Source organism: Lissotriton vulgaris, chromosome 5, assembly GCF_964263255.1.
Source record: "Lissotriton vulgaris chromosome 5, aLisVul1.2, whole genome shotgun sequence".
Classification (NCBI taxonomy): Eukaryota; Metazoa; Chordata; class Amphibia; order Caudata; family Salamandridae; genus Lissotriton; species Lissotriton vulgaris.
The window spans coordinates 780565896-780580921 of NC_141693.1; the positions used below are offsets into that span (position 1 = coordinate 780565896).

Sequence of the window (15026 nt, forward strand, 5' to 3'; positions counted from 1 at the left end):
AGACAAAACAAACTAAGAGCTGCCGCATTAACTAATCACCAAATCTGACTTTTGCATAAACCCTGGTGAGAATGTATTTTAACATGTTGATACAGGTGTTCCCCACATCTATCGATCCCTTTTAAAGAAAGAACGCGTTTATTGTGTTTTATGAAGGAGTAGCAATCAATTCTTTACACTTGTTTAATAGTATTTTTTAACCTGATTCTATGTATCATGTACTGCTTTTATGGTTTTAATTAACCGAATAAAGTTTTTTGACTGACTGACTAACTGCCCAGTGTCTTCAAAAAGTCTTGCGCCAGATTTTCAGATGTGAAATATCGTATTTGTTCTTTATATATATCACCTTTAATTTGGCCGTATTTAAAAATGCCTGGCCGCCTTTGGCTTGGAACAACTAGATTAGCTGTCACAATTGCCATCTTTGCTGGACAGTAGAGGGGCAAAAATCAGGGCGAACAAAAAATTCACATCCTTTACCAGAGCGGCGTATATCTGGACGCGCTATATCATAAATTGCCTTGTGCAGTTAATAGTTGTTAAGACATATTAAAATTGCTCTGGGCTGTATATTTACCCCTCCCCCCCCGTCTGCACGAGCCATTTGGAAGGACAGAACAACTTGACTGGTTAATCAAATAACCACATCATCCTTCTCGCCACAAAGATCTGATAAAGAGACACTCAAAGAAAAGGAACTGTAGGAAGGTGGCTACCTGACTATGGTTACCCCAGATTTTTTGCCTTGTGTTTAGCTGGTTTTCGACTTAGTTGGCCTGGTTCCCTGCTAATCAGGGCCCCAGGCTATCTGCTCTCTCCGTAAAATGGATTCCATGTACCCTAGGTGCATAACTAAATTGGCTTGGGTCACCTTATCAGCCCCTGTACAGAGCACTATAGGTGCCCAGGGCATAGGTGCATCCAAGGCCAACCAGGGGCTGCAGCATATCTTTTACCACCCCTGGCTGGCTATCCAAAATTGACACAACTGGCTGATCACTCAGCTGGGGCAAGGTGGTGTAATCACCCCTTGCTTAGATATAGTATGCCTATATCTAAACTTATCTGGGCACATATATACCTATCAGTCACTCCTATGGCAGGCCTTAACATTCCTGGAGGCAGAGCGCTTGGTTTTATGTGAGATGGTGCTCAAGCATGAGCTGAGCCTGTCTGCAGCTGTCGGGACCAATTCCCTAAGCTGTTCCGGGATAATGCCATACCATATACTATTAAGTGCATTATAATCCTCGCGGTTATATGTTAACTTTGGTTTGGCTTTATCAAAACATGTCGTGTAAGGTGTCATACGATTTGGAATACTACCCCCTCGCCAGTCCTGGCGACGGGGGTAGCATTCCACCCCTCTAGAGGGAGACGACATGTTGCTTTGCTAAAACGCGGTTGATTTTAAAAGAGCCTCAGATCCACAAAATGGATGCTTCTGCCACAGACACAAATCTGACCTCCTGCTGCTGACCGAAACTCAGCAGAGGAGGCCTGACAAAGGCTTTCCTGTCGCAGGGAGGTGTTACACCACCCCCGACAGGAGATAGCGGATTGTAGCAGGGAGGTTTGAAAGAAGCCAGACACTGCCTGGGGAACACAAGGCTGCCCCTTGTATAATCCGGCCAAACCGGTTCTGGGGCACACCAGCCCCTGTCCCAGCGCGGCCTGGATCAAAGGGAAAGGGGTGTATCCACCCCCTTCCTGGGTCCCACCCATAGGAGGGGACCTAGCAGGTATTCGAGCCCCCTAGATTGGTATAAGAATGGGAGCAGTGCCAACGCACTCAGATTATCCTGATGAAACATTTGAAACGAAACTCTGGACCCTTCAACATCCTACTCAACGTAGAAGACTGAAGAATCTCCCTTGTGGTCAAGGAGTGACCACCCTGTGCAAACAGGCACCATCCAGCACCTCAACGTCTGCTTTGTTGCAGTTCCCACCGGAACTCGAGCGACAGAAATCGACGAGATCAAGCTAGCCTGCCTTCTTATAGCCCGATCCACAGTCCCTGCAGAGCTGAGACCCGTGGAGGCGACCGGAAGCGTGGGGCACGCCATCTTGAAAAGACCACGAGACGCTCACTGTGCAGCCCACGAGTGACCCTCGAAGCTGTACACCGGGGTTTGAGAAGCCCCAACCCTGAGCCACTCTTGCACCGAAGCTCATCCCTCTACACTCGACGAGTGCTGCGTGGGGCCCTTCTGCTTTCTTTGGCTCGACGCGTGTGCCCGGTCACTTGCCAGCTGGCTTGTGGCCCCTGTGCCGGCGAAAACCTAAATACGACTTGTGATTCTGGTTGCTCCAGACTTGCACCCGCTCCTCTGAAAAGGAGCACCCGCTCTGACCCTCCTAGTTCGAGTGAGAAGCAATCTTCCAGTCCTGCGTGGATTGCTCTTGCCAAGTGTTGTTTGCTCCGATCTTGAAGCCAACAGCGCCAACGGTGAGAGCCTGCGTGGGACAGCTCGTGACCCGCTCCTGGACGTCGCAGATGCCCCAGAGCCCACGTGGCAGCGGAGAGAAGCTCCTCGACAACCACCTGATTGCGCCCGACATTGCCTGCTTCCGTCCTGGTTCCACCCTGGTCACTGCTGAGTGACCCAGACTCTGTCCCCTCTGCTTTCAGGTACTTTTCTACTCTGATCCACCCTTGGATCACACTGGACACTTCTCCTTCACATCGCCTGCAGCATTTTCAGCTTCAAGCACCAACAACCTGCGTGACGAAACCCGACGCCACTTCGACCCTATGCACCCGCTTCCTGTGGGTGAGGTAACTCAGCAACGCCGGTGTTCCCACACTGGTACACACCTCTAGGCTCTGTGTCTAAAGTTTTGTCCTTCTAGGTTCAGCGGAAGTATCCTTAAACTCTATTTGTGTAACTTTTACGCACCATTGACTTTGCATTGGTGCATGCGTGTGCTTTAAGCGCTGCACCCGAATCCCGCGGGCTTTTCCCGACTTCAGCATTGCTTGTCCCGACTGCTCCCAGCAATTCCCTAGGCCCTAGGCCTAACCACTGTTCGATTGGTATCACTTATACCACTTTCTTAATATATGGTTTGAGTGGCCACCCGCCCTCATCCATAATTGTGCAACTTTCATATGTTATACTGTGCTTTTGATTTAACGCTTGTGCCCCTTTGCTCATAAAGAGTACTGGGGATTATTTTAGAAATAAACACATATATTTTTATAATATATACTTGTGTAGTGTCCTTTCATTTGATATTACAGGATTGTGATTGGTAAAACAGCTTGCTTAACACGACCTCTTGAGTTTAGCCTTTAAGGCTGCTTAGTCTATGCTACCCTTAAGATAGCTTGTCTATAAGGTTGACTTACAACCAGACACCATAAGGGATTGTTTGGTCTGATACAAGGTGGTTCCAGAATTGGAAACATCATATATCAGGCCAACTTCTCACAGGAACCAATCTGAGTTGACACTCTTAATTTCCTGTCTAAAGTTTTACTCATTACTGATAATGAAGCCGGCCCCTTTAACCTTTATCAACTTCATGGTTTTAACATTGTAAATCTTTTTTTTGACAATTAATTCCTTTTATCGTGTTTTATGTTTTATTGCCTCCTTCTCGGGCGCTGAGAGATCCCCCTGGGGATGATTCGTGCGCCTTACAAATGAGTCAAATAAATAAATGATTGTTATGGGTTTAATTAGCTAAATAATAAATGTTGATGCTCTTTATTATATTACAAGATTCCGACCTGATGATCTTTTCTGATCTTGTTTTTTTCTTAATTTCCATGAAGGGTCAGTTTTAGCGAACTGTCTTGGGGCATATTGTCGCTGTTTATGTTTAATAATGGCTGTTTCTTTATGCAAGTCCGGCACTACTTTGCGACTTGCATAGTTGTGAGAATTGTAGGCAGGAAATACTAATGACTAATAGCCTTAATTTTCATATTTTCTTCAGACTTAGCCAACACTACTTTACAAACGACAATCGTTATTCCCAAATTCTAAGAGCAATTCGTGGTTTCAAAAAATCCCTTCTTAACTACTCCAAAGTTGTTTTTAGGGGCCACTATTTATAGAGGGCATCTATTTATGCAAGTCAAAGGTTGATACGTATATAAAGTCTTGTGATGTCATAGATAGATCTAGGTTTTTATTTATTCAGGTATTTACACCAGATGAGTTCGGAGGTGGCACATTTGAAATGTTAAGTGGGATGATGAAATTGAGTAAATATATTGGTGACGCAGAGTGCAAGATGATTGTCAAACACAGAATGGATAATACTTTTAAAGGGCTAAAAGTGATCTAAATACTTGTAGCATTCAGTAATATTCCTTTGAGAATGACGAGTCAAAAAGCTTCATGTGGCTGATATCCTTGAAAGCCTCCATGTTTTTGTAACACTTTTATCTGCAACCCCTATTTATGTATGATGCGAAAATCATCCTTTTCTAAACATTCAACATTTTCTTTAGGTTGCTTTAATCCTCTTTCCTACTTATGCCAGGCATCCGATTTTAATCTTTGACACCAGATCTTGGTATATAGTAACTTCTCCTCCTGTTTTTTCACCACCTTCCCCGTCAAGGTTAGATTCCCTTCCTGCGCCATTTAGCCATAATTGTTTTGAATAAAATCTCAACAGAATGTAAACATAATATCAAAGAGTGACTGGGAGCGCTTGACAATTGTAACTTTTAAACTAAAGGATGTTAGATTTATTTTACAAAAACTAGAACTAACATGTTCTTAATTATTTTCCACAAGAAAACAAAAAGAAAGCTGGAGGATGCATTGCAGAGGCTGGAGTACCTTTATGATAAACTTAGAGAACAAACCGTAAGTAAATGTATTTTTACATAGAGCTAGCTATCCCCGGTCGAGTTATCGACTTTTCTTTGACTGCACATATACACGTTCTGTCAGCAGCATTATTCATTGGTGATCTAGCCTATAATCCAGTATTTCTGCATTAACCGAATCCCAGTTTTAAAGTATCAGTCCTGCATAAACGTTTCCAGGCTAAAATAAGCATTGGCAGATAGGTCTAGCCTTAAGTCATTACTTAGAGATGCCCCCTCGAGTCAGAACGACCTGCTAGAAGTCTTTAACAGGGATGCAGTCCTTCGTGGATATGGGATGTCCCTAAAGACTATTAGAGGTCCCTCTTGAGTCACAAGCAACTGCTTGTCAAGTCTTTAACAATACTGCATAACTTTGTACCTAGATGTCCCTTTTGAGCCAATGCATCCACCCAAACCTGTGGGGTGTGGCTTCAACCTACAAATTTAAGTATACACGTTTGCTACTCTAATGCATTGTGCTTATTTTCTGTAAGATATATAAATACCAAGCTGGTGTATGATGATGAGGCGATTTTGCAACTTTCCAAGAATTTCTTCATTGCTAAGTGATACTTGTGATGACAACCTAGTATACATATTTAATAATGAGAGATTTTTATGAATGTATATTTTTGTGCATTATTAACAATGAGCAGAATACATTTTCACACTCGATTTCACATTTACATACTTCTAGAGTGCTGCTGCTTTTTAATAACATTTTCTGCAAATTTTAAAAGTGTGTTTTTCAAATGTATGTTAACCAGTGCTAAGTTTAAATATAAATGCCATCTTATCCAAGATGGAAGCCACTCCTGTCATGCATGTTTCCACCCCCTCCCAATGCCCACCTTCTCTCCTCACAAATCTGCAGCGCAGAGTCAAGCTGGGGTGTACTGGTTTATTTCCACTGTTATTGTTGTTGTGCTCTCAATGAATTTTCAGTCACAACTTAAAACATTTCCACGGTCCTTCCACTGGTTCACGGTGCCTATTCATTTATATTACACATTATGGTTCATATATCTAGTTATGTTCTAGCATCTCCAGTTGACATTAACATAGAGGGTGCTGGATAATTATTCATGTAGTAGGTTACTTCTTAGGTAACAGAAAATACCAACGGCTGACCCAAGGTTCAGCACATAAAATCCCAAATTGTCGTAAACATTAAAAGTCTTGTGCAATCACTTCCAGAGCTTGGCGCAGTTAAGTTCTACTGGAAACCAGATACACAATCTTTGTACGAAAAGGAAGGTGCATCAAAAGTCGAGTCAATTTTCTCCCGGTATATCCCAAAAAATCTCTTTAATATTATTGATAATTAAACATGAAATCCTCGCAAGAAAGAGTACTACTGTCTGGTGATTTATTCTTATCAAGAACACTGGCCGGTAACCTACTACCCCTATTGTGGGGTGTAGGCGCTAAGGACGATACATTTTGAATATTTTCTTTTGCTACCTATGTGTCAGGATTTCGAAGGAATCTTACCTACTCCTATTAGGATAACTTTTGACCTACAGCGCGAGCACATTATCCCCCTAATTACTATTTGAGCCCTGATGAAGTTCCCTCAGTGGAACGAAACATGTTGGCTGATGTTCATGTTTAATAATCAACAACAATAAAGAGATGTTTTGGGATATATCTTGAGAAATTGACTTGACTTTTGGTGCAACTTCCTTTTTGTACAAAGGTTAGTGCTTAGGTGTTAAGGTAAACTGACATTTATTTCCCCTGTGCTCTTGTTTGCTGAAGAAATGTTACATTTACTAACAGCATAGTGAGCCTGTAGATTTTGTCCCTTTATATGCAGAAATATTGTATCAGTTTTGAGAGTGAGCCAGAAGACTTTATTGTTCTACTAGGAATGCTGTGCATTACTCTCTTGATTTTGTTGCCCACTTGGAACCTCAAATTAATTTCTGATTTTTAGATTCTCTGTATAAACTTGCATTGAGAGCCTTCATGGCATTGACTTTGTACTGCTTATTTTTAAAATCTGTAATGCAACACTTAAGTTTTATTTGATCTAGATCTCAGTAATTGAGTGGGCCCAATCAACCCATCCAATTTACTTGATTATATTTCTGATTTTGATGCTTTGGGAGGTACCTTAATGCGGGTACACGTTGCCTTATGAAACTGAGGTTTAACACCATCACTGATTCAGGGAATAAATGTGAGAACTCTGACTAAGGTACAGGTTGGGTTACCTTTTGCTCCGACACAAGCAGTCACTGGCAAATTCAAGCACCTTACATCTTATTCTTAGCAAAGTCTTTTTTGACTACCACTATGCACTTGTGTCTTTGAATTGCAGCTGCTTACCATAAAGTCAGCCTATGCATGAATTGTTTTAGTCAATTTCCCAATGTGTGTGCTGTGATAGGAAGAAGCAAAATGTCAAAGTCAGTTGAGCAACCCAAACTACTAGAAATTTGACAAAAAATCCTTTTATTCATATACGTATGTATTTTTACATTTTTCTTCAGTGTGGCATGACATTCACAAACCTGCAATTCCTGAAGTTGTTATTAAATGCCCCTCTCGAGGGCCTTAAAAGTCTTTCACAAAGTGACTTGACTAAGCTGCAGTAACTCAAGTTGTTACTAGATATTCCTCTTGAGTCAGATGCAAGTGCTTCAAATTACCTTCACAAAGCTGAGAGCTGTGGCTTCATAGTAAAAAATTGATAAACTCTAATGGTGCTTTAATGATTTGTGCTTGTTTTTTTTTTCCGATCAATACATTTTCAAAAATGTTTTAACTATTTAGAAACACTTGTGATGGTGCATAGTTATTAGCTGTCGCTGAGTAATTCAAGTGCCTTTAACCTTATTTTCAGCAAACTGTGTTTTTGAGTGGATCTATACTTGCGTGCCAGTAAAATGCAGTTGTTTTTATTAAAGTCCACACATATATATATATATATATATATATATATATATATATATATATATATATATATATATATATATATATATATATATATCCAACACGACAGGAAGCACTGAGAGGGAGGCCACAGGAAGCTTGATAAAGTTCAATTTAATAAATCAAACACTTGCCAACAGTCATTGCGCAAAACTCCAGGCTTCTCAGTCTCATTTATTTGCCAGACGCGTTTCTGGATACATAAATCCTTTCATCAGTGGCAGATTGCAGAAATGAAAATCGCGCTGAAACTTTCCAATTTGAAACACCTGCCCATGTGGGTGTGGCACTCCCACTGCCTCATGGTGTTTGTAGTCACTTACTCCCAAGTGGGTGCGCTAGTTCACTCCTTTAATAAAGCACAAAATAAACTCCAAGTGGATCGATGCACTGTGCTTCATGCTCTGACTGTCCTGCTTTACAGTGCTTAATTTCGAACTTGGTGCAGGCTGCAGCCCTGAAATGCAGCCTGTACTGCTTCCTCCTGATATTTCTGGGCTCCCAGTGGAAGCCTGAACAGACCCGCAGAACCCAGTGAGCCTTCCTCGTAAGGCGTGCAAAGCCCCAAACATCCAACACGACAGGAAGCACTGAGTTGGAGATATATATATATATATATTTATATATATATCAAAACAAGACCGGGGAGAAACGCGTCATGCCTCTGCTCGTGCAATAAAGCCCCTTCTTACAGTACCCCATTGAGTCTCTCCGTTCTTTCAGACAGCAAAGGACTTTCTCTGGCATATTTCTGCGTGCAGTCCTGGGCGCGCATGGGAGAGACCCGTCTCAGCACTGGGAAAGAGCAAACCGGACAAGCTTCTGCAACTTTCTCCTTCACTGTAGTGAAATGCTCTTTTCCATCACACCCGCCCTCGTTACCTGGCCGCTGCGGATAGCGGTTTGTGACTACGCAAAGGATGCTCATTCACTGCAATTGGGTTTCCAGGCCACCTACAGGAGCGGACTTGTGTGATATGAGGCGTTTTGGGGACTCAGAAGGATAGCTTTGTTTCAAGTACCCTGTCAGCTGCATTCCACAACAGCGCCCCTGTAAAAAACCTGATAATCATGGACTACGCCGTTGTTGGGAGGAACACTTACTTCGCATGCCGTGGCAGTGCATGCTGGGATCTGTAGTTTACCACATAAACTACTGAACTGTTCGTGACTCCAACCGACCTATCAGGAAGACCATTGAAGGCGGGCTACTGGGAGCATTAAAATGGACTGTTGCTAAATGGTGGGGTGAGAGCTGGCATTTGAAAAAGGCACCAAGCCGAAACGCGTCATGCCTCTGCTCGTGCAATAAAGCCCCTTCTTACAGTACCCCATTGAGTCTCTCCGTTCTTTCAGACAGCAAAGGACTTTCTCTGGTATATATATATATATATATATATATATATATATATATACACACACACACACACAAGACCGGGGAGACCCGGTCGAAACGAGTCATGCTAGAGAGGTTGTGGTGAAATAAAGAAGCACCTACTATCACGAGCTGTTGGTGGGCTGTTCCTGTTTTTTTGTTACTCCAGCCCTCAGGAGAAAACAAACTTTGGTAGCAGGACTTGTTTTTACATATATATATATATATTCACTTAAAAAAACATAGGTTTCACACCAGTTATAGTTAGCTGGAAATTTTACTGACATAAAACCATTGAAATTCCCACGTCATAGTTAGTTGGACTCACTATAACTTGCGCGCCTGCAATGCACTGCTGATGACGTCACATATTACATCACTCATGACATGGTCATGTGACCTAAAAATAACACTTTTTATTGGTTCAGTACAGTTTTGGTTTCCAAATGACGAAAGCCCTTGTCATGTGACCTGAAAATAACACTTTTCATTGGTTCAGGACAGTTTTTTTTTCCTCATTCTCACTTTGTTCTTTGAGTGAGGAAGACCTGTTTTCATTCATTGAGAAATGGCTACAGTAGCAGCAGCAGCAGGAGCATCTGCACCACCACCACCACCACCACCACAAGGACCACCACAACACCACATTGGTGTTAAGGAAGAGGAGGAGGAGGAGAGGACGTTCCTTCCTGAAGACAATCCCCTTTACAAACCAAGAGAGCATATTGTGTGGGAGTTTTTTTAAATTCCCAAGAGGCCAGCTGAAAGTCAATGCGGCAAAAGTGGATTGTCTGATCTGTGGCTGTGAACTTTCCAGGGGGAACCCTACAAAAAAGTATTCTTTTGATAATCACACCATGATTAGCCACATACAACGCAAGCATCCTAACAACTATTCTGCGGCAGAGGTGAGAGAACTGTCCAGAAACCTTCCCCAATCTTCTTTCAGAACCTCAACAAGCAAAGAACCCACTCCATCAGGTCCAGAGGCAAGGGAGATGGTCCCAAACATCCAAACCAAGTTTGGATGTTTTAAAATTGTTTGTATCTATTGTGGGACTACAATTACATATGGCGAAAAAAGTATAAACCTAATCAACCGTGCAGGAGATAAACATATCTGCAGAAAAAAACCTTAATTTTTTCCTGATTTTTTTTGCTCCAGTTGAGCCGTTTACAATTCCCTGTTTTTTGTTTCTCCCCATAAAAATAACAAAAAAATATAAAATTGTTCATAAAAGCCAAAAAAAGTACAAAATGTTCAAAAAAATATAACACAACAAAAAGAAGAAAAAAACAGTTCTTTTTAGAACTACCTCCAATTTATAAAAAAAGGCTACATTTTTTTAAAAACTGTCATTCTTTTTTTCCCCATGGTACGCTCCTCGGTACGCTCCCCAGTACGCTCCCCGGTGCGCGTACCGGGCGCTCCCCCCGCCCAAATCGAAAAAAAAATAAAAAAATGTTTTTGCCCCGCGGGGCCCTTTTATGGCCCCCACATCAAACCTAGGGGGTCGGGGGGGTCTACTCTGCCTCCTTTTGGTCATTTCCCCCTTTGTTTTTTCCACCTCTTGGCGGCCGCTCCGGACTGTTTGGAATGTTGACAGACACCCGAGAGCCAATCAGCTTTCCGCGCGCGAACCTGCGTAGCACACTGGTACGCGCCCCGGTGCGCGTACCGGGGTGCGCTTATAGATATATATATTTTTTGGAACCTAAATTACTCAAAATCCACTTGAACACATATCTTGAGACATAGCAAAGGCACATCGGGCTACCAGTCCCTACAATTTTGCCAAGTTTGGTGGAAATCCATTCAGCCGTTCGGGCTACAAGTGAGTTCGACCGCCCTATGGAAATTAACATGGGGAAAACACGTTTTGGGACCCCCTTTTTTCTCAGCCCCCGCTTGACGAATCCCCCCCAGACTTTCAGGGAAGAAGCGGAGCGGCGCGAGGCAAATTTGAGGAAAATTTCAGGCAGATTCCTCAACGGGCGCAAAAGTTATTCCCAATAGAATGTTGCGAATTCCCTATACAAAATAATCCTAACTATAACTACCTACTGGCGACCTGGATTGAGTCTAGAAATAGTGTTGGATACCTCACAGCCTTTCCTGAGTGTCAGCGAATTACCTGCCTTAACAGATATGATAGCATTAATGGATGACACCTCCTATGTGGAGAATAATGACAATATTGAACATGAAAATGACTTACTAGCTAGTGACCACACGCCGTTCAGAGCCGCATCAAAGTTTCTTCCTCAAACCTTGAAGGACAATGTAGATCTGATTAGCGAAAATGTAACTAAAGATCTTAAGAATTTATATTTTCAAGAAAATCAAAGGAAATATAAAATGAATGCTAGGAAAGCACTTTTTCATAAAACAGTGAAGAAACTACAGACGGAGGATGGCCTTTTAGTGAAACCTTCGGACAAAGGAGGGAACGTAGTTCTTTGGGGGAAAGAACAATACAAAAAAGAAGCAATGAGCCAATTGTCTGACCACAGCTGCTATAAGAGAATAAGCCCCAGGGAATATGAAAACGTAATTGTGGAGTTCTATGGAAGACTGGATCACTGGAAAGAAACTGGATTACTTAGCTGGGATGAACATAAATACATCAAACAAGACAATCCAGTGACCCAGTCTTCTATATGTTACCGAAAATTCACAAAAACTCCACTAGTCCACCAGGGAGACCCATCATTTCGTCGTGTGGAAGTCTATTTGAGAATGCTTCGCGCTATATAGACTACTTTTTGAACCCTATTGTCAGAACGCTCCCATCTTATTTAAAAGACTCTAGCGATTTTCTGAAATGTATCTTTGATATATGTTGGGACCCTACAACTATGGTTCTTGTGACATTAGACATCTCAACCTTATACACTAGTAGAAGACACATAGATGGTCTCAGAGGATGTGAGCACTATTTAAATAGGAGACCAATACGTCTTGCCTCACAAAACAGAATGATCCTTGAAATTATGGAATGGTGTCTAACTAAAAACATTTTTATCTTTGGCAGTGATCTGTACATCCAGGAGCGGGGGACCGCGATGGGCACCTGCTTTGCCCCCAGTTATGCCAACTTACATCTAGGCTACTGGGAGGAGCAGGTGCTCAGGGGGGGTCCCCTTGACCACTGGTCGGAACATATTTTACTGTGGGTCAGGTATATTGATGATGTCTTCGTGCTGTGGCAGGGCACGGAGACATCAATCGACCTGTTTATCGAGGAAATAAATCAGAATTCTCTAAATTTGGAATTTGTGAGGAATTTTAGTAAAATTTCTATAGATTTTCTCGATATCAGGATTACTCCTCTAAACAATAAACTAGAAACCACTGAGTTCCGTAAGAGCACTGCTGGGAACTCAATCCTACATGCCGAGAGCGCCCACCCAACGGCTTTAATAAGAAGTATTCCGTTTGGGGAATATTATAGAACGAGACGCACTTGCAGTAGTGATGAACAATATAATGCAATAGAGATTGAGATGACCCAAAGGTTCATACAAAGAGGATATAGTGAGACGGTCCTTAAGGGTGCTTCTAACAAGGCCAAAAGGCTACCCAGACAGGATATACTCTTTGAACCATCTAGAACTCAGAAATTGAATAAAATGCAGCAAGACCAAGGTACTCGCAAGATTCATAACTACATTTAACATCAAGCATAAGGAAATAAGAACTATCCTTAGAAAACACTGGTATCTGATTAAAAACGATCCAGTGTTGGGCTCAAAGGTAAAAAAAGAATCATGAAATAACCTATAGAAAGTCCAAATCTCTGAAAGACTTAATTGTACAAAGTGAGTTCTTAGACAAGAAAAGAAGTAATACTGACAGGCTGAAACTCAAACCTGGTTTTAAGAGATGCTTTAAATGCAAAGCGTGCCAACATGGAATGAATCGCACGGATTTTAAAACATCTTTTAATAAGACCGTAAAAGTAAAAAGTACGATTACCTGTAAGAGTGAATACGTAGTTTATTTACTACAGTGCCCATGTCCAAAGATCTATACCTGTAGCACCATTTTACCAGTGCACCAGTTTCCTGCCAATAAAACGGCGATAATTTTAACACCGGTCTTTGATAATATGCACCTAAGTTTAATGGTCAAAAGAAGAGCAATGAGCCATATTATCAACAAAAGGAGATACATTATCGTCGCTTTTATCGGCAGGAAACTGCTGATAAAGCGGAGATAATGGGCTTGATAATATGCCCTTGTGAATAGGAGCCGAGGTTAACACCAGAATCTGGGCTGCTATGGGAAGTTACAAGGGCCTATTATCAAGCACATTCTCGCTGCTTTATCGGCAGTTTACACTTGATAAAAGCAGCGATAATGTATCACCTTTTGTTGATAATATGCTCCTTCACTTCTATGATAGTATGAAAAGCTTTCCCTTTTTTTTTGGTATACCATTGTACTGTCTATGCATGCTCAGCGTCGTTTCAAAGCCCATGTTTTCTTTTTCTTCAAGTTTAACAAGCAAACCTTTCTTTATATCAGTTAGTAAATCTGTCGCTTTCTTTTCCCGGTTCGTGTCATCCGCTGCTGTACTTTTGTACAGTATTAATAGTCATATTAACCTTAGTCGCTTAACCTCTCACCTGACATCTCAGCCACAGGTGAAGCTTCACTCCGCCTCTAGCAATGGCGCGTATCGGGCAGTAACTGACGGCGCTCCCCATCGCAGACGATGGCGTGCTGGTGAAATCAGCATCTGCTTTGCCACTGCCTAATCGGGCTGTTAAACAACATTTCTTCCGCTCGCCGCTTGCCGTTGCCGCTTGCAGCGCTGAGGAGGCTGGTTGCTGAAATGCCTTTTTAGCGATAAAATACACGGAGGCTCAGACGGAGGCTGGAGGCTGAAGCAAGGCACTGTGAGTCTTGTTAAGTTTTGCGGACCTTACTGCGGGCCGTTAAACAGCATTTTCTCCACTTCAGTGATTATATATACGGAGGCTCCGGCGGGGGGTAGTTACAGAAGCAATGCACTGTGAAGTCGGAAGAGCAGCTTTTTTCTGGTAGTTTCTACTTGCTTTTCAGCGTCTGCTTTGCAATTGTGCTTTTTTTTAGAAGAAGGGCACAGCAAGCTCAGCAACGTTGGTTGCCGTATATTTTTTCCAACTTTCTCCAACGAGTTATTGCACGGGAGAGTCCTGATTTCATTTGAAATAAAAGCTGTACAAAAGGGACGGCGAGTTGGTCTTGACTAGAGCTGACCTTTGTGAAGCACCATGCACGCGAAGTTGGAGACTGGTGGTGTGGTGGTGGCAGGCCTGAGGACTAAATCAGACCACGGCGCAAAAGGCTAAGCGACTGAACAATATCGATCTATTGGTGGAGCCCAGAAGAGAAATTGCCGTGGGGTCACCTACCCTGCTATTGCTCCACTGCTTGCCCTTTCGCTGGCCGTCTTGCCCCCCGCCACCGCCGCAGCCTCTCGTCAGCACAGTGCGGCCTGCGGGGAGCGGGGGGACTCCAAGTCCCGTGATTCTTTGCTGCTGCGGAAGCTGAGATCTCCCTCCACGACCCCGGGCGCACATAAAATTGAGCTGTGCCTCCGCGTCGTGGTATCGCGCGCGGATCGCACCGGGCGGAGCACTGGCAAAGGGCGGGCTGTCTAAGGCCGTCAGGGGCCGCAGGAGGCCGGGCGGGGCAACCCCTCTGAGGACACAGTGCTGAAACGAACAGACCAAGTACAAGGTGAGGACCCGGCTATTTTCCTTAAGAGCCAACCCTGTAACACACCGCGTGTAACTTCCAGCTAGCAGTATATAAACTACTTGGTAACCCCGTGTATTAGATTCATTGGAGTGGGACCATGGGCAAAAGGAAGAGCAAGG

General features: G+C 42.9%; 1 protein-coding gene across 1 annotated transcript in view; it reads left to right on the forward strand.

Annotated features, from left to right (window-relative positions):
* SEC31B (SEC31 homolog B, COPII component) overlaps nt 1-15026 on the forward strand; it is a 1335991-nt gene that overhangs the window by 1237644 nt on the left and 83321 nt on the right. The window contains exon 21 of the mRNA XM_086922250.1: nt 4764-4835. Within this exon, the coding sequence (XP_086778376.1) occupies nt 4764-4835 (72 nt within the window). The remainder of the gene's footprint in view (nt 1-4763; nt 4836-15026) is intronic.